This window comes from Glycine max, chromosome 12, assembly GCF_000004515.6.
Source record: "Glycine max cultivar Williams 82 chromosome 12, Glycine_max_v4.0, whole genome shotgun sequence".
NCBI classification, from domain to species: domain Eukaryota; kingdom Viridiplantae; phylum Streptophyta; class Magnoliopsida; order Fabales; family Fabaceae; genus Glycine; species Glycine max.
Window position 1 is genome coordinate 4,945,952 of NC_038248.2, and position 20,529 is coordinate 4,966,480.

Genomic DNA, 20,529 nt, shown 5'->3' on the forward strand with positions numbered 1-20,529 from the left:
TATTTTTTATATGGCATCTCTTTCAATCAATACAAATATAGTATTAGTCCAAGGACAGTTGATAGAGATGTTGGTCAAGACCGACAACTCATGTTAGTGAATTAATTTACTCACTATACTAACTCCTAACTCCAACTTCAGCTACATTCTCCCGGCGTTTCGATCGATCTTGATCCCAATTCCCATCTACACACATATCACAATGCTAAGTCGTAAACGACTCATCGTTTCGCTCTCTCTCGCCACTCTCCTTCTCTTCTCCTCCCTTTCCCTCACTCTCTGCGATAAAATCCCCCCTCAAAACGACAACAACAACGATGACGACGAAGATCTCAGCTTCCTCGAGGAACCCGATGACGCCGCCGCCACTTCGCACCACGGCCATTTTCCAGATCCCGACCGGTTCGACGAGGACGGCGACGACGACGGCGACTTCGGCGACTTCTCAGGCTTCGACCACTCGACGGAGGAGGCGTTCGAGGTGGATGACAAGGACGTCGTCGTTTTGAAGGAGCGCAACTTCACTACCGTCGTCGAGAACAACCGCTTCATCATGGTCGAGTTCTACGCCCCCTGGTGCGGCCACTGCCAGGCCCTCGCGCCGGAGTACGCCGCCGCCGCCACCGAGCTCAAGCCCGACGGCGTCGTTCTCGCCAAAGTCGACGCCACCGTCGAAAACGAACTGGCGAACGAGTACGACGTTCAGGGTTTCCCCACCGTCTTCTTCTTCGTCGATGGGGTCCACAAGCCCTACACTGGCCAGAGAACCAAGTAAATCTCACTGCATGTTTTGGATCTTTGAATTTTACTCTCAATTAAGTGTCATTGCTTTTTGAATTTTCAATTGGAGTTGACTGTTTGACTTTTTTTGTTGCATTGCAATGCAGAGACGCTATAGTGACATGGATTAAGAAGAAGATAGGGCCTGGTGTGTCCAACATAACTACGGTGGATGATGCTGAACGCATATTGACAGCTGAAAGCAAAGTTGTTTTGGGCCTCCTTAACTCTTTAGTTGTAAGTTTTCAAATGTTATTTGCTACTTGGATTTGTTTGGTAATTAAGTGTTTATGTTTAGAGTTTAATTTCTATCCACTTATAGTGGAAATGGATTAAATAAAAAATCATGATAGGTATGGCTTTTAAGGTAATTGTTGTTAAAGTCAACAGACTTACTATACGTGGCTGTTTGCAATTGGACAACAATGTAAATCCAATGCATTGACCGTTTTCTCTTATGTTTATCATGATTATACTATGGTAAGTTTTGTGTACAAATTAGATACAGTGATACACTGCTTCAATTCCTAATCAATCAGTGTAATATATAGGGCCGTTTGCCGCTGATCATTGGTGATCTCTAGATTAGACTTAGAGGATCTGAGCTTTTGATAGGATGCTGTTGGTTGTTAGGTTTGATGCTTATCCCTGTTATAATGTGCAGGGTACGGAGAGTGACGAACTAGCTGCAGCATCAAAGCTTGAGGATGATGTCAATTTTTATCAAACTGTGGTAGCTGATGTGGCGAAGCTTTTCCATATTGATCCGAGTGTTAAACGCCCTGCTTTGATCTTGCTCAAGAAAGAGGAAGAGAAATTGAACCATTTTGGTCTGTTCCTTTTACTTCTCCCTCCTTTCCCTTTGAAAAAAAAAGTAGACATTCTGTTTTTTTTCTTTTTAAGTCAGAAACTTAGATATATTTCACCCTATCTCTGCAGATGGCCAATTTGTAAAAGCTGAAATAGCCGATTTTGTAACCTCCAACAAGCTTCCTTTGGTTACAATTTTTACAAGAGAAAGTGCCCCGGTAATCTTTGAAAGTCAAATCAAGAAACAGGTAATTACTTATATTTCTGTATTGTCAATCTAGGAACAAATATTCCTTGTGAATGGAATCTTGACAGACTTCTAACCTTGTTGTATGTTAAAATTTCACTTTTAGTTGTTGCTGTTTGTGACTTCAAATGATACAGAGAAGTTTGTTCCAGTATTTAAAGAAGCAGCAAAAAAATTCAAGGGGAAGGTATATTTCCTTACATATACTAGTATTTTACACACTGTCATTGCATTCTTTATCTATAGTCTAGACAAATTGTATATATTGCTAATGCTGAGTGCTGAATCTTCAGATATTTCAAATTTGATCTTTCTTTCTGTTGTTCATTCATACATTTTTCTCAAAATAGTCCCATTTATCATTTAAAAATTAAGAAATCATAAATTTTAGTTTTCTTTTTCTTACTTTTAATAATTATAACTCTTTCACCCACCCTTCCCCCCAAAATATTTAGTTTTGGTCAATAATGTATTTCTACTGTACGTTGATCTGTTGCAGCTGATCTTTGTTCATGTGGAATTGGATAATGAAGATGTAGGAAAGCCTGTTGCAGATTATTTTGGTATCACTGGGAATGGTCCCAAAGTAATAATTTCCCCTTTTTTATTAATTTTATTTTAGTGGTTGAGTCACAAGATTCTTCTAATGTTAAGTTGTTAGATTCAAAATAGCCAAATAGGAAGTAAATTAGGTAACTGATGAAATTCCCAATATAGGTACTTGCATATACAGGAAACGATGATGGAAGAAAATTTTTGCTTGATGAGGAGCTGACTGTTGACACAATTACGGTACTCTTCTCTTCCTTCTTGGAACATGCATAAATGCTTTCTTCTATGTTTTAGAAAGGCTTGGAACAGATTGTGGCTAAAAATTTGTATTCTTTATTTTTTTCTCAGGCATTTGGGAATGATTTCCTTGAAGAAAAGCTAAAACCTTTCCTCAAGTCTGATCCAGTTCCTGAAAGTGTAAGTTATTTTGTTGTACATCCATGTTCTGTTGGCCAGATTTTTCGTGTCTGACATTTGCTAACTTGATGACAGAATGACGGTGATGTGAAAATAGTTGTTGGGAATAACTTTGATGAAATTGTTTTGGATGAGTCAAAGGATGTTTTGCTTGAGGTACAATTCAAATCCGTTAGTTTCCAAGTTATATATTTCCATGTGCAGCTTGTTTGTGTTAATCTAATCGATGGTTGCTGTAATATTAGATTTATGCACCCTGGTGCGGTCACTGCCAAGCCCTGGAACCAACATACAACAAGCTTGCTAAACATCTTCGCAACATTGAGTCTATTGTTATAGCCAAGATGGACGGAACAACAAATGAGCATCCCAGGGCCAAGGTAAACCCAAATTTAAACTAGATGTTGACAGAATATACTATAGTTTGTGCTATTGCTATTATCAATAATTTGCATTTGCTCTAACACTTGGTATGTTTTGAATTTTCATGAATGTTGAGTACTAACCGAGTTATGTTCTCCACTTTGCAGTCTGATGGATTCCCCACCCTTCTCTTCTTCCCAGCAGGCAACAAGAGTTCTGACCCTGTGCGTGATTATTAAATGACAGCGCACAGTTTTTCTATTCAGCTATCCTGGATTAGCATGCACTGTATCACTAGATGATCTAATATGTATCTGTTTCATTGTATATGCAGATTCCTGTTGATGTGGATCATACAGTGAAAGCCTTTTATAAGTTCCTCAGGAAACATGCATCAATCCCATTCCAGCTCCAGAAACCAACCTCAACTGCTAAAACCGGGAGTGAGAGTTCCTATGTCAAGGAGAGCCAAAGCAGCAGCACGGATGTGAAGGATGAATTATGAGACTTAAAGGACACTTCTATTGATAAAGAGATATGATTCAGAAATTCAGACAGCTGATAACGGAGTGAAAATGTGCATAGCAAAGAAAGTGACTCAATGATTGGGAGAGAAAGCCGTATATTTTTCCTCACCCTGGCCAAAAGACAACTAGCCAAGTAAAGGGTAGTGGAAAAATAAGGTAACCTGTGTATTAGTTTCTTCAACTTTTACATGTTTGAGTATCAGAATTTTGGGGAGACTAATTTTAAAAATGGCTCGAAATTTTATTTTCGGTGTCAGAATACTGGTTATTTTTGCCCTTAGGTTAAGCTTTAGTTGATAAAAATTGTTGAATAATAAATAAAAAAATGAACTTTCATTAGAGAATGGGTTTGGCATGCAAGGCAAATTATATGAGTTGTGTTGTTATTTGCTTGTACAAAAGTTATTTTAAATATTTGACAAACTACCGACAAAAAGGCATTTCATAAACTCAACTCAGGTCAATTACCAACCACTCCGAAATTTTCAATTCCTAAATTCGTAATGACACCCACCCCTGAATCAAGGGTGATACTGTCCGATTGTTCTGTTTTTTATACGTAGTTGTCTTTTTAAAAAGCTAGGGATGTCCAAACAAGTTCGGCCTGATGGGTGGACATGCATAACCAGTACAAGGGTAAAACTTCCTGCATTATGGGAAGCCCATTGTAGATGCAATTTACATTCTGGAATGGGCTGGCTTTCCATTATGCAATGGAAAATGCAGTAAGTAATAGTGGCCAGCAATTTCACGATTTTTTTCATTTTGCTCTTCCATAAAAGGGATACGGATCAGCCAATCCGGAAGCCTCATACGGATTAGTTGATCTGTAAGGCTTACAGATTGGGTTCATATGGATTAATTGATCCGTAAGCCTCATATGAATTACATATATTATAAATGTTGAACATGTGACTTTCAAGTTATTAACATTAAAAATTTTAATGTATATTTAATACGCATGTAAATTTAAAAATAAATTTTGTAACAATTAATTTTTTATATAACTTGTATGAATTATTTAAGTCGTATATTTTTTATAAATAAAAAATATTTATTATTAAAAAATTAATTTATTAATAAATTAAGAAAACATTTTTGAAAAAAATTTAAAAGAAAACACTTACAGATCACATAATCTCATACAGATTACGGGATCTTACATAATCCATATGAGATATACGAATTATATAATCCATAAAAATAAAAAACACTTAAGGGTATTTTTAGAATTTTATTTTAATGTTGGGTGCACAAGCAATATGCCTGTGCACCTAGCAAAGCCCAATAGTGGGAGGGGAGCATGCAACAGCCCCTATACAAACTACGAATGGATTGGATTACAGTTCAATCTGCTAATCTGAAGCAGGTTGGGTTGGATTGAATGGCACGTTTAACTTGCCAATCATTAAAATATAGGTCAAATTTCTCTATTTAAAATATAATAACTATTTAATTATCTTCGGTCAATACAATAAATCATCCAAGATCTATGCCGACAATGAGACAATGCATTATTGGAATAACTCAAAAAGGAACTATTCCTTGAATGCGAGAATCTCATTTTTCTTAAAGATTTTCATTTATGATCAAATGAAATTCATCAATCTAAAGAACGAGTTAAAAAATGACCAAAAGCAAGCTTAACTTTCCTAAAATGCTAACGAACAACTCCTTGTAATGACATCTTTCAAAAAAAAAAAAAAAGAAACTCACAAAGATCCAACTAAGATGGCAAAAAAATAAGTTGGGCAACAAGTGACAATTGTTAAAAGGATTAAAAACAAACTTGGCTTTCGTATATCACTAACACAAGTTACTCCTTACAAAGGCCGAGTTAAGAGAATGAGTAGGGTAGTAAATAACTCCATGACTTGGAGTCCTCCCCAGGAACATTTCATTAAAGTTAACATTGATGCGACAGTGGTTCCTAAGAGTAGGTTGGTGGAGGTGTGATAAGGAATGATGACGGTGGTTTTATTGTAGGCTTCTTCGCCAGACTTGATTTTTGCTCGATCATTACTCAAGCCGAGCTTCTTGGCATTTTCAATGGTCTTGCCAGAGGGGCTTCCAACAAATCATTCTCGAATCTGACTCCCTCATTGCGGTCAGACTTAATAACCAAGGCTGTAGTTCGAATCATCCCTGTTATCCCATTGTGAGGCAGATAAATCTCTTGGCTAGGGGAAGGGAATTTGTTTCTTTCGATGGTAGGTTTAGGGAAGCAAACCAAAGTGTGGATGCTTTTGCAAAGCATGGCCTTTCCTTGTATTTGGACTTCAATCAGGTTTTTGATTTTATACCTCATTTTGTATATTTGATGCTTTTGGTTGACACTCTCTGTCCCTTTTTATAGAGGTATTTAGCTTGGGCGTTTTGCCCTTAAGCTTACCAAATTATAAAAAAAAAAAAAAAAGAATAGTACTCTATCTAGATTTTTTTTTTCCTCAACATGATATTGGTATGAAATAATCTTGTGGGAAGCAGCGATTAATTTTTATTGGGAACTGTGAGCATATATAAGGTGTGTATTTCACTCTCAACATGATTTATGTCATACTCAATGATCAACTAAGATTCAAACCCTGAACCACTTTATTAAATTACACAAGTCCTTATCATTTATATCAACCGTTGTTGGATCTAGATTTAATTATAAGAAAAAAAGTTTGATGGACTTAAATATATGTAAATTTTAACTATTTCACTCTATTTAATGATATCATTCTAAAAAAATATCCTTCAACTATTTTTTATATCAAGCTCTAATAAAGGATATTTTAGAGAGAAAAAATTAAAATGATTAGTAGAATTAAATGATAATAAACTTTACCAATAATTATCGACACAATGGTAGCAGCTTATGTTCCTTAACCAGTGACATATCCAAAAAAATTTTTTAGTGGGGGAAATAAATAATTTCTAATATTTTCACAAATTAAAAATAAAATATCACAAGGTATTACAATATATAATATCATAATAAAAGAAATATAAAGTACTTAAACTTCAACAAATTATAATTATTCTCTAAAAGAAATATCATTAATCTTGATTTCTTTATATCTAGAACACAATAAAAGAAAATTGCTCCTAAAAGAATTATATCATGTAAGTTTTGAAAAGGTACATGTTTTACTTACCTCTTGAAGTAAGTAATTTGACTTTTTCATTATCTTTGCCTCAATAGAATAGAATTTCTCCGCTTTCTTCATTTTTCTCAATCCTTAAGCAACCCACTAATGTCAAGGGAGACTGTTTATTTGTATGATTCTAGAAAAAAGTATTGTCTATCTTATATAAGTGTTGTACGTAATTTGAAATTATATCTTTTAAGATCTGTTTAACTAATCTTTCTTCATATCTTATTTTTATTATCTTTATCCAATGTAATATATTATTATACTAATATCTTTAAAAAAATAACAATCTAATATATTAAAATAATTTAATCTATCTTTTCCTTTACTAAAAGATATATTTAGACAATCTTTATCTAAATAATTATTGAATTATTTTTGAGATATTACATGAAACAACGTGCTTTATGTAGTGTGTGGTGTGTTTTTTTTTTTTTTTTTGTTTTACTGTAACAATAATGAGAATTAGGCAATATATAATTTTTATGGGGGGATTTTTTTTTTAGATACATTAACAAATAAAAAAAAATCTGATGGGAGCAATTGCCCCCGCAACAGATAAGGTGCATCTACTAGTGTCCTTAACCAAGTGGTCCAAGGTTTGAATCTTGATTTTTATAATATCTATTTTATCAATAAAACAAAATTTGATTTTTGTTTCTAATGTTGTATTGGCAAGTCGTGCAAACTATCTTCCTCTCCTTTTAATTTTGTTTACTTTAATCCTTTTGAATTAGTGTTTATTGATTTGTAGGGACCAATGTTTTTTATCAGGGTTTCAAGTATTATGTTAATTCTGTAGATGTTCACACTAATTTCACATGGATGTATCTTTTGAAAGCCAAATTTGAGACTTTAACTATCTTCAAACAGATTCAAACTATGGTGCAAACTCAATTCAACTTCCTTATTAAAGCTATTTGATATGATTAGGGAAGGGAATATCGCCCATTTACTAAATATCTTGATAATTTAGGCAATGTATACCACTTAATTTGCCCACATACCCATCATCAAAATGGGGTGGTTAAGAGAATCTTCTTGGGATATTCAATATCCCACAAAGGTTATAGATGTCTTGCAGTTGATGGTAAAATCTACATTTCCAAGGATGTTATCTTCAATGAGTATAAGTTTCCCTATACTCATTTATTCCCTAGTGAAATTACCTCACTTCCCCTTCCATCTACATTCACTAATTGTTTAGTTGTTCTAAATATCAATCCACCAATAATTTATGAACTCACCATTATTACTCCTTTTGTTTCTTCTTACTCAGCCACTAATCCTATTGCATCACCTCAATCTTTTCTTACAAAGGTTGTTGTTTCTCATTCCACTACTCAATTAGCAACATTTGAACTTGTTTCTGTACCTATTAAGCCACCTAATTATGTTTCTAAACTAGCTTCACTTATATTACCTTATTTCCCTTCCATTGAATCATCTACCACCTCTTCAGTTAACTCTTCTAGTTCTGAAGTACCCCACCTATTCTATTATTCAGAGAAGATAATCCTATGACTACTAGAGCTAAGGCTGGAATAGTCAAGCCTAGACATCAACCTATTCTGCTTCTCACACATATTGAACCAAAGTCAACCAAGTCAACCCTCTCCAACCCCACTTGGTGTGCAACTATGCAAGCTAAATATGATGCTCTCATCAAGAATGGCACTTGGACCCTTTTTTATTTGCTCTCTTCTAGAACTCCCATTGGCTATAAATGGGTTTTTAGGGTTAGGGAGAATCCTGATGGGTCTTTCAATAAGTATAAGGTCAGACTTATGGCCAAACGTTTCCATCAAAGGTTGGGGTATGAATACAATGAAACCTTTTTTCCCAGTTATTAAACCTATAACTATTCAAATTCTCCTTACTCTTGCTATGACAAATCATTGGAACCTACAACAATTAGATGTCAACAATGCCTATTTAAATGACATCCTTGAGGAGGAAGTCTATATGACTCAACCTGCTGGTTTTGAGAACTCTAACAAGGACCTAGTTTGCAAGCTCAACAAGGCTATCTGTGGTCTAAAGCAAGCCCTAAGGGCATGGTTTGAAAATCTCAAGAGCATTATTCTCTCCTACAATTTTCAATCTAGCAAATGTGATCCCTCATTCTTTGTCTACAAGGACTCATCCATTGTGGTTAGATGTTGGTGTATGTAGATGAGTTGTCACTGGCAACAATCCCATTTCATCAAATCCTTGGTCTCAAAGCTGAATTTGGAGTTCTCTCTCAAGGATTCAGGTAACCTTGATTATTTTCTGGGCATAGAGGTTAAAAGGAAATCCAATCCAATGCCTCTCGTTTACTTACACAATCCAAATACATTAGGGGCTTGTTAACTAAGACAAAAATGGATGAAGCTAATCCTATCTCTTCTCCCATGGTTGGTGGCTGCAAGTTATCTAAGGCAAGTTTTGAAGATTTTTTTAACCTTGCTTTCTACAGGTCAGTAGTTGGTGCATTGCAGTATGCAGTGATTAGTAGGCCAGAAATAAGCTTTTTTGTCAACAAAGTCTACTAGTTTATGAGTGCTCCTATAGATCAACATTGGCAAGCTACAAAGAGAATTTTGAGGTATCTCATAGGCACCATCAACTTTGATTTGTTTCTACAACCTAATTTCTCCAAATCCCACTATTATGTTAATGCCTATTGTGATGTTGATTGGGCCTCAGATCTAAACGATAGAAGATCTACATCTGGGGCTATTGTTTTCTTTGGCCCTAATTTGGTGTCTAGGTGGTCCAAGAAATAATTTGTTGTGGCTAGATCCAACATAGAGGCTGAATATAGGAGTCTTGCTTTGGCTACAGTTGAAGTGACTTGGATCAAGTCCTTGCTTGTTGAGCTCAAAATGTCTCATGCTCCTCTTATCATTGTGACAATTAAAGTACTGTGGCACTTGCTCATAATCCAGAACCAAACACATTTAGTTGTACCTATTTTTTGTTAGAGAGAAGGTTATAGGAAAGTAGATTCAGGTTGTACATGTTCCAGTTGTGGATCAAAGAGCTAATATTCTCACCAAAGCCATTTCACCTTCTACTTTCACTGTGTACAAGTCCAAGCTTAGAGTGGTTAACAAGCCTTTGGCCAACCCTTCTTGAGCTTGTGTGTGTGGTAGGGGGGCATAGGAGCACTCAACTTCATTGTACATTTTCCCCCCTACTGCTTTCCTTAGTTAACTAACCCTTTAGGTTAGTTATTGGTTGGTTACTTTACCACTCAATAGTTGTCATGACAACTGTTGTTAGTTAGGACAGTTAGTCTAACAATATATACTTGGAAACTTTACTGAATCATTAGGTTTTACAATTCAATAACAAAAAACTCTTAACAGAATTTTTCCTAAACCTCTATACTCTCTTCCTTTCTCGTTCTCACTTTGATTCGTTGATGGTATCAGAGTTTATTCTAAATCCATTAAATGGGTCACCCACCATATTATTCACATATCAAACTTAAAAGTGTTGGGCGTGACGAGGTATATTCAAAAAAACTCAAGTCCCACATTGAATAGACATCAGCCAAAGATAGAATATATAAATGAGGGACAACCCTCACACCATGAGCTAGTTTTTTGGAATTGAGTTAGATCAAAATCAATATTCTAAGATATCCTTGGATATGGAATAAATGGTGTTGGGAGGGAAATACCCACCTTGTGTGTGCTCGCATCCCCAATGGTGATTTATCACTGCTTTCAATAATATCATACTCTTAAAAGATGAAACAAATATCTAATTTACAAAATATATCCGTAATTCTAACATCTTAAAAATAAGACATGATCCTTTATTAAATCTAAACAATATCTTAGAATTTAAAATTATAAATTTGAATTATTTTCCAACAAAATTATACACTGATAATAAAAAATAATATTTTGTTTAACATTATTATTTAATAATAAATTATCATATATGATAAATTTATTAATTATAATAATAATATCTTAAAAATTATATAAATAATAATTTATAATTAGATCATGCCGTAAAATTAGCATATATGAGTGTTAAACTCATGATTTTTTTTCAACGAGTGTATATTCATATAATTTTTAGCATTCATTTTCATTTTTATTTTTTAACCGATATCTTATTGTTAACATTGACTTCGGGTAATTAATTGTTGGATGCACAATTTCACCCTCCCTCATTTTTCACCATACAGTACAACATACAATTAATATTGATTAGGCTTAATTGTAAATTTGGTTCACGAATTTGGTTCCTCCAATTTAATTCACCAAAATTGAGTTATTCATTTTTTTTACAATTCGATAATGTTAATCCTTAATCTTGAATTTAGACTTTAACCGTTGATGATTTACGTTGACGTGTCGTAACGTTGATGAAGCATACTAATTAATAAGAGTAATTAATTAAGAATCGTCCAAGTGCTAAAGCAACTATAAATTTGTAATGAAGCACACTAATTAATAAGAGTAATTAATTAATTAGATCGTGTGTCAAGCTGTCCAAGTGCTTCTTCCCGTGTCACATTCACGTCACTACCTTACGAAGCTTCAACCAAAACAGTAAAATACACTCAGCTTGCAGTATATCGCGCTCACTTTCCGTTTTTTTGTACTCCCAACGTGTCCTCCATCGCCGTGACCATTCAGATTTCCCCCAATCACCACCGTCCAATCCCCCCGAATCTCGAGGCCTCACCCTTTATAAAACCGCACTCATCATTTCGTCTCCTCCTCACACTTTTCCAGATCTTTCGTTTCCGTTCCGTTCAAACAGTTCCTTTTTTCTCACACACTTCCTTTGTTCGTCACCGCAGTTTCAATCTCAGATCCAACATTGTTCAATCCAAATTCAACGCATTCCATGGCGAATCCTGCATCCGCAAGATTCTCCGCTCTTCTTCTTCTCGTTTCTTTGCTAGTCAACATCGCCGCCGAATCGCCGGCTCCGGCTCCGACTCCGAAGCCGGATTTGCCTCCGTCGTCTTCTCCTACTTCTGCTCCTGCTTCGAACCCTTCCCCGGCCAATTCGCCGCCATCTCCAACTCCGGCGCCTTCTCATCACTCGCCGCCGGCTCCTTCGCCCGGTACCAATCCTTCTCCGTCTCCGGCTCCTGCTCCGGCGGATGACGCACATGACGGAGTTAACCACGCCGGAATGGGCGGCGTCGACGAAAAATCGTCCTCCTCCGGTGGAATGAGTTCCGGCAAGAAAGCGGGAATAGCGTTGGGAGTTATCATCGGTGCCGGAGTGGTTGTGTTGGGAGCGCTGGTGTACAAGAGGCGCCGCCAGAACATACAACGGTCTCAGTACGGATACGCAGCGAGGAGAGAACTTCTGTAGGTCATAAACATTCAGTAATGTTCTAGTTTTTCTCTTTTTGGTTTTTAATTTCAATTGCATTATAAAGTATTCGTGATATCTGAATTTCAATTTCAAAATTCATTTTACAAATTACTACAATTTGTTTTGTTCCTCCTAGCTAGTAGCAAAATATAGGTTGTGCAAAAATTATCCATTCGTGTATTGAATTTTGGCTATCTTTGTCCAGGGATTCCTTTATCATTCTGTTTTTTTTTCTTTCAATTTTTTTTTTTAATTTTGAAACATGATTAATTGATTATATATTGTTAATGCTTTTTTAAATTACTTCGATTTAGGTTAATATATGTTTCGTGCGTGTAAATTCGCTTTTAATTTAGTCATTTGTACGAAAAAAAAGTTTGAATTTAAGTGTAAAATATATTACATTGTGCACTGATAAAAAAAAATGAGGTGAAATTGCGAATATGACTTTTACATAATTTTACTTGTAATTTTTTTCTTTTAGTCCAATTATTTTCCGTATTTGCTTAAGAATACTAGTTACTTTAGTGACTAATTGCTTATTCTGAATAACAGCAAGGGTAATGAAATTAGTTTTGACGGTAATTTTCATTAACTATGATGTTACTTGTTTTTTTTATTGAGTTAGAAAAGAAAAGTAATAATATTATAAGAAATGCTATTCAATTTTAAAATTAGGAACTGAAAACCAATTCGCACAGATTTTTTTTTCCAGTTTTTCTATTAATTATTTAATTGTTTTTAACAGTATGAAATAAACAGTTCCCAAAATGTTAACCTAACGCGCGCTTCAAGTTTAACTTTTTTTTAAAAAAAAAAATTGATTAAACTTATTCAGGGATGGGTTTGACTTATTTTTACTTCAAGGAAACTTGTTAAAGTATAAAAAAGTGTTTAACAGTACATAGAAAGTAAAAAAAAAAAAAACTTTTCATTTAACACTTTAATTAATACTTGAGAACCTTCATCAGCATTTCGTTTAAATTATAATTTATTGAGGGTGATTTATAATTTGAATCGTGAGAAGTTAAATGGTAATTGAATTGCCTCAGTTCACTTCAGTTCAGGGTCAAAATTTGCCATACCTTTCTAGTTTCTCTACACGACAAAGGGTTGTTAAAGGGATAACAATATGATATTTGCTGTTGCATAATTTGCGCATATTTTTAGGCCACAAATTTTTACTTGATATCTTTATTGTTACGTATAAGAAGTGATAGTGAATTATTAATCTATTATTAGTTAAATAATACACGTTCTTAACAATTTTTTTTACGGCATTAGTATACTAAGTTTAAATTAGCGCGTTTGTTTTTAGTGTTGGATAGTAATAAAAGTTCTCCCGCGGCAACCCCTTGTTATTTTTCCGTTAACGTAACTTTGGAGTTTGTGTAAACTGGTAAACAAACACGTACAATCGTTGGCCAACAGGAATTGGGTGAAGGCCAAATGTGAGAAATAGACAAAGTTACAAAGACAACGTCCTCCTTTCCTAAAACAAAACTTAACAATGAAGAAATGCGAAGGATATATGGTTTTATTCCATGTTTTTTCCTTTTGTCTACCCTTTCATGCTTTTAAGTGTGTTTGCTTTGGTTGGATCCCCATTTAAGAGAAATATTCACATAAAAAATTCGTAAAAACAACTATTAAGTAAAAACAAGAATGAATAATCACTTTGATCTTTGTATTTTACATTCAATGTTTATTTGGTCCTTATAATTTAAAAATGATCAATTTAATTCCCAAAAAATGTAAATATTGCAACAAATTAATTTAGTTATCAAGTATTTCTTTGAGTACTTCACATGTATAGAAGACTTTTTTATCATTGATTTCTAAATTTACATAATTAACACCTATTTAAATAGTCCTAACAAATATAACTAAATGACAAAATGGTCTATGACAAATTATATTAGTGTGACAACATTGCCACTGACATCATTAACAACAATGCGACAATAAACACCGACATATAGAACTAAACAACACCACAATCTCTATTAGCTCGTCGTCCTCATCCCTGTGAGAGTGTTTTTAGTGTTGTTGATTTTGTGTTGAACAAGACTTTTATTTGTTTTCAATTCGTTGTGATTTTGTAATTCGTGGCGACTATATGCGTGAGAATTTATTTTGTCCATCCATTATTTTGGGTTTCTTTTTTCTTTGTATGATTTTATGGAATTTTGTTACTATAATGTTGGAGTTTTAATTGCATGCTGGATCTAAAATTGTGATTATAATTTTGGAGGATTTTGAATTGTTAGGATTTTAAAAGAGGAACAAAGAGATGGGAGAGGGTGATGGAGAAGGAATGGTTAATGGAGAAAGAGAGAAAGAAAAAAAAAAAGAAGATTTGGGGGATGAAGTGTGGTAAACCACGATAATAACAAGATATCGTGTATGTACTCAACATTTAGGGAAACAATAAATATTTGACCATTAAATTAATTTATCATAACATTTATATATTTTTTAGTAAATTGATTATTTTCAAAATATAAGAACCAAATTATTACCAAATGCAAAATATAAAAATTAAAGTGATTATTTATCCTAAAAAAAATTATTAGCCACTTTGCGGATCCATGTCCAAAAGTAATTAACAAACTTGTTACCAAACACAAGTTAGGAACTTACATGTTTTGAACATACAATATAGAAAATTATAGGTAGGTGTTTCGATGCACATCCAATATGCAAGTATTAGCGTGTTCGAGTATGCATTAGACACGACGTGAATTTTTCAAAGCAATAAATATTAGCTTCTCCATCATTACAAGACTTTGACGCATAAAAGAAAGGATACTAGCGTCGCAGACACTTTTCCTAATTAACATGTGGTAAGTATACTATTAATATCACGTTAAATTTGTTCAATAAAGTAAAGGAAAATGGTATTTGGTGCGAAAATTAATTCGTCAAATACACCCAAAGGTGTGTATTCTGTTAGAACATATTTAATATTTTTTTAGTTTTTTAATTAATATTAGTAAAAGCTATAATTTTGTTTTTGAGGATACACATTGGTGCTTCTAATGGAACACACAAAAATATAAGGATATGTAATAAAATCAAACACATTCTCCGTGTGTTTGCTTATGCGTTGACAACATGAAATTTTTACGTCTTCACAGGAATAAATTATTAGGTGTAACTTCTACCTCTATTATTCATCTAATGTGACTTTTTACATTTCGAACTTTTTTTCCAAACATACTACTGCTATCTTTCAACAAGATAGAAAATTCGAATAAATAATCTATGAAAAGAGAGAGAATATAATGCCTAGTCAATAGAGAAAGGCTAAAGATTATAAATAATTAGACCTTGTCAAAATTTAGAAACCCTATTTATAGTTTTTTTACATGATTTTTATCTGAAAAAAACACATAATAAGGGGATGTAATATTAAATAACTAAAAAAAGGCTAACATCTTTTTCAATCCATATCATACAGGTATGTATACGCAGGTGTTAATGCCTTGAAGGTGGCACAATGCTTAGTGTGAAGACATCTAACGTTGGCATTCACTAAGGTCAACCAACTAGCTTTATTGTAGCTAATAATGTAGTATATATATTATTATATTGTCATTGATGGAGACAAAGCAAATGCACTCTGGTTGGTATGTATCCATAATGGAGTTGAGGAGTCTCACGGACCCAGATTTAATTGGGGTGGCTGTGTTAAAATTAAGGAAATTCCATATTCTGATTTTGCCTTTTGGAAAATTTCTTGTGTTGAGAGTAAAACTATTCTATGAGTGCTTACATTACATATACAACAGGAGACGACGGTGATTTTTGACCAATTCATATCAAGTGTAACATGAACTGTCGTTTTTACACTCCTGGTGGATACCTTTTCTCTCTTTTTATGAGCTGGATCAAGGCATTGATTGCAATCTCCATTCTATTCCACGCTTCACCAATCACCAAGTCTGTAAAATTGTAAGAACATAGTCAAACTTCATTTAGCATGGAAAATTGAAAACAAGTTAGTTTTTCTTTTTCAGAATGTTTTAGTATTTAATTTATTTTAAAATAATATTCATTACTAGATCAATCTTAGTAGATTAATCATAAAACATGCATGACTTTTTTATATAATTATGACACTCAACATCAAATCTAAGACTTCAGGCATATTATCTAAATCTCTCTCCAGTGACTCTTATAATGTATTTGGACAAGGGATTTAAAATTTTTTAGAAAATTTAAATACACAATATTTTAATTATTTTGATTTAAATTTCTTTTATTTTATAAATATTTTGTTTGGGTGAGACAATTTAAATTATTATAGGAGCGGATCATTTGATACAGGCTACGAAGGTTTGGATGTCGCCACTTCCGGTGAAGGAAGATAAGTCAGGATAGACGCCACTTCCGGTGAAGGAAGATAAGTCTGGGTAGACGCCACTTCCAGTGAAGGAAGATAAGTCAGGATAGACGCCACAAGGATTACCTTGATAAGTCTAATAATTGGTTCAACAAGGAACCTGGAGAGAAACTCTCACCAAATTTTATCAAAATGCCAAAAGTTTTTTTATTGAAAATAAAAACCAATACTTATAGTGTATCTGAACAAAAAGATAAAAATAGACATGGGTCTTCTAAACAGTTTGGGTCAAAATTACAATAAATAAAAATTATAACTAAATAGAACATATTTATTATGGGCCTTCAAATTAATCTGGGCCTTCAGCATCAATTAATAGTCTTGATAGTGTTTCTGCCTCTCTGGGCCTTCATCCTTCTCCACCCGGGGGTTTTATCCTTCTCCACTTGGGCCTTCGCCCTTCTCCACTTGGGCCTTTAGCCTGTATATGGTCAATTTCAGGATTCTCATCATTCCCTCCTTCTTGGAAAACATTTGTCCTCAAATGTCCAAGATCATCACCGGGTTCAAGTACCACTTCCTTCCTTTTCTTGTGGGCTTGCTTGGCATAGTTTTCATTCTTCTTTGCAATTTGCACCTTCACTTGGTCATACAATTTTTTTACATACGCAACTTTGGTCTGTGCATCCTTATGCTGAGTCTCTTGGGGCTTGCTGTTGGAAGTTGGCCTGTTAGGCAATGAAGCTTCTGGAAGGAGATCAACTTGATGTTCTATGCCTCTTGAAGGTGGTAGTCCATGAGGAATCTCCATAGGAAAGACATTTTTAAATTCATGCAATAAGGGTTGAACACTAGGAGAAATAGAAATAGTAAACTCATTAGAATTATGAGTAGAAATTTTACTGTCTTTGCAATACTGTAGATTGAGTGGTTCATGAGCAGGTAACACTTTCCTCACTTCACTCGCCTCTGCAAAATAATTAAATTTTCTCTCATGTGTATCACTCTTTTCCTCGGGTGTATCACTCTTTTTCATATTCCTTTATGGTGCCTCACTATTTTCTTTGTATTGTTCTCTCTTTTCTCTCATTCTGATTTGGTCATCACACACTTCTCTAGGGGATAGAGGTTTAAGAGTAAACGAGGAAGATTTGGCTATTCGTCTGTAGGGCTCTTCTTTGTTACGGTTCAACAAATGTTGCATTTGTGTAGTCCACGCGTCCAGAAATAAGCGCTGAGATTCGTCCAGTTGATGATATACACTACCATTGTCACCAGCTCTTGCCATGATTAAGGAACAAAGAATTTTAGAGTAAATTGAAAAAAAAATTCAGGACCTCACCACACTCTACTCACGTGTTTCTCTCTTTGATGGTAGTTCACTCGTGTTTGATGCATTCAATATAGGCTTTTGTGTGATGTTTTCACTCTTGCCTTTTACCACTCACTCCCTCTTAAGTTCCTGGATGAATCAAATTAGACACACAAGGTATATAAGAGGAAAGACAGTTTAATTATCACAGACTGTGTAGCAGATTTAATTTGGATAACAAATCAAATTTGATTTTGGTTAACAGATTAGACTTGATTTGGATTTAGATTTGATTTGGACAACAAATTAGACTTGATTTGGATAGCAGATTGGATTTGATTTGGATAACAGATTAGACTTGATTTGATTTGGATAACAAATTTTGATTTGATTTGATTTGGATAACAGATCAGATTTGGATAACAAATTAGATTTAATTTGGATAACAAATATGATAACAAATAAGATAATAGATAGGATAGCAGATAAGATAACAGATATGACAAGTAAACTTCAAATGCTCATAACTTTTGCTACGGTTGTCCGTTTGAGGCCCACTATATATCAAAACGCTCAGAATTCAGAGGAGAATCTAGATAAGGGGATTTGTTCCACGATTTTATTTCCAAAAAAAACACCTCTAAATGCCTCAATTTCGTGTTCAAAGATCAAACACCCTACTTTCTTTTCTTTTCTTTTTTTTCTTGTTTTCTTCTCTCTCTCTTTTTTTTTCAAATTTCTGCAACTTTTTTTTTTAAAACTTGAAATAAAACTCAAATAGATTTTTTTTTTACACAAAGTCTGAAAGACACAAGAAACAAGAACAAGAACAAAAACGTGACAAGAACAAGAACAAGAACGAAACAAAGACACAAACAAGACGCAAACAAGAGCGAAACAAGGACAAATTACCAAAAAAAAAAAGAAAAAAAAAGGATAGGATAGGATAGAACCTGTATCAAGAGCCGAAGCTCTGATACCAGATGATGTGAACCTGAGTAGGAGCGGATCGTTTGATACAGGCTACGAAGGTTTGGATGACGCCACTTCCGGTGAAGGAAGATAAGTCAGGATAAACGCCACTTCCGGTGAAGGAAGATAAGTTTGGGTAGACGCCACTTCCAGTGAAGGAAGATAAGTCAGGGTAGACGCCACTTCCAGTGAATGAAGATAAGTCAGGATAGACGCCAGAAGGATTACCTTGATAAGTCTAATAATTGGTTCAACAAGGAACCTGGAGAGAAACTCTCACCAAATTTTATCAAAATGCCAAAAGTTTTTTTTATTGAAAATAAAAACCAATACTTATAGTGTATCTAAACAAAAAGATAAAAATAGACATGGGCCTTCTAAACAGTTTGGGTCAAAATTACACTAAATAAAAATTATAACTAAATAGAACATATTTATTGTGGGCCTTCAAATTAATCTGGGCCTTCAGCATCAATTAATAGTCTTGATAGTGTTTCTGCCTCTCTGGGCCTTCATCCTTCTCCACCCGGGGGTTTTATCCTTCTCCACTTGGGCCTTCGCCCTTCTCCACTTGGACCTGTATATGGCCAATTTCAGGATTCTCATCAAGGCATATTATCTAAATCTCTCTCCAGTGACTCTTATAATGTATTTGGACAAAGGATTTAATTTTTTTTAGAAAATTTAAATACACAATATTTTAATTATTTTGATTTAAATTTCTTTTATTTTATAAATACTTTGTTTGGGTGAGACAATTTAAATTCTTATATTTTAATTTGTTTGTTTGGACAAAGTAATTTAATTTCAATAAAATTTAAATTTTATTTTTAAATATTTATTTAAAAATTAAAGTTTTAATATTGAATAAAAATAAATATCCATAGTATAGTGAACACGGTTTGTTAAAAAAAATATATTCAGGACTCCAAAACCAACCAATTAAGAAACACGTATCCATCATCATCTTCCCCGAATGCCATTAGAACTTGTAAGCAATGAACCATCGGGCACCACCATCGACAAAACCACAGTGCCCTCTATGAACCACGATAAATTTCAAAGAACCCAAACAACTCAGTTAGACAAGGAACAGAAAGGTCATAGCTGGCGACGACGGGCTCTGGTGATTGCAGCGAGACAACGACGAGTGCAGAGACAGCCGCGATGTGGGTGTGTCGACGGCGGCGCAGGGAGTCTTGAGTCTTGAGAGTTGAGAGAATGCGATGGGTATATACTATGATAGAGTTAGTGGGTAATTGCATGAACCCCGAAAATCGAAAACTCCTAACAATCAACGCCGACAAAAACGAATATCTTGAGCAGTAATTTCCAGAAGCCACACTAGAAAAAAACTCATTGATCAAAATCGAAAAAATGGCGCAATAAACAATTAAGAAAAAAAATGAAGAAAAGGATTGAAGAAAAAGAAGTGTGGAAAAGGAAGAGGCGATGGCGTTGAGGTGCAGATCTGGAACCAAAGAGCAGAGAGAGAGGGAGGTGGTAACTGAGAGAGAGACTTATGGAGAGTACTGTGCCGAGAGTTTAATTTCTTTATTTTCAGTGAGAATGTGAAATTCTCTCAAATTAATATATTAAAATACTTTATAAAAATATAATATTTTTTTAAAATATCCAATCCAAACATATTAGATTATTGAAAGGTATTTTAATATTTTATCTGTCCAAACAAAAGGGTTATGGTTTTAGAATAGGTA

The 20,529-nt window shown here is 34.2% G+C and overlaps 2 protein-coding genes across 2 annotated transcripts; both read left to right on the forward strand.

Annotated features, from left to right (window-relative positions):
* Positions 1 to 57: 57 nt before the first annotated feature.
* On the forward strand, positions 58 to 4,035 carry LOC100785630 (protein disulfide isomerase-like 1-4). Its single transcript, XM_003539661.5, has 12 exons — positions 58 to 771; positions 888 to 1,017; positions 1,445 to 1,610; positions 1,720 to 1,838; positions 1,944 to 2,024; positions 2,337 to 2,423; positions 2,555 to 2,629; positions 2,738 to 2,806; positions 2,882 to 2,962; positions 3,052 to 3,186; positions 3,337 to 3,393; positions 3,504 to 4,035. The coding sequence occupies exons 1-12, from the start codon at positions 203 to 205 to the stop codon at positions 3,672 to 3,674; spliced, it is 1,740 nt and encodes a 579-aa protein (XP_003539709.1). The 5' UTR covers positions 58 to 202; the 3' UTR covers positions 3,675 to 4,035.
* A 7,534-nt stretch (positions 4,036 to 11,569) lies between these two features.
* Positions 11,570 to 12,372, forward strand: LOC106795242 (vegetative cell wall protein gp1-like). The gene has a single exon (NM_001356622.1). It carries the CDS (start codon positions 11,697 to 11,699, stop codon positions 12,174 to 12,176), a length of 480 nt encoding a protein of 159 aa, NP_001343551.1. The 5' UTR covers positions 11,570 to 11,696; the 3' UTR covers positions 12,177 to 12,372.
* The last annotated feature ends 8,157 nt before the right edge of the window (positions 12,373 to 20,529 follow it).

Excerpts from the sequence above, each read along its gene's own strand:
- LOC100785630 (XM_003539661.5), top strand. The coding sequence starts at position 203 with ATGCTAAGTCGTAAACGACTCATCGTTTCGCTCTCTCTCGCCACTCTC. Across the intron at positions 772-887 it reads TACACTGGCCAGAGAACCAA|AGACGCTATAGTGACATGGA; the intron begins GTAAATCTCACT and ends ATTGCAATGCAG. Across the intron at positions 3,187-3,336 it reads ATGAGCATCCCAGGGCCAAG|TCTGATGGATTCCCCACCCT; the intron begins GTAAACCCAAAT and ends TCCACTTTGCAG.
- LOC106795242 (NM_001356622.1), top strand. The coding sequence starts at position 11,697 with ATGGCGAATCCTGCATCCGCAAGATTCTCCGCTCTTCTTCTTCTCGTT.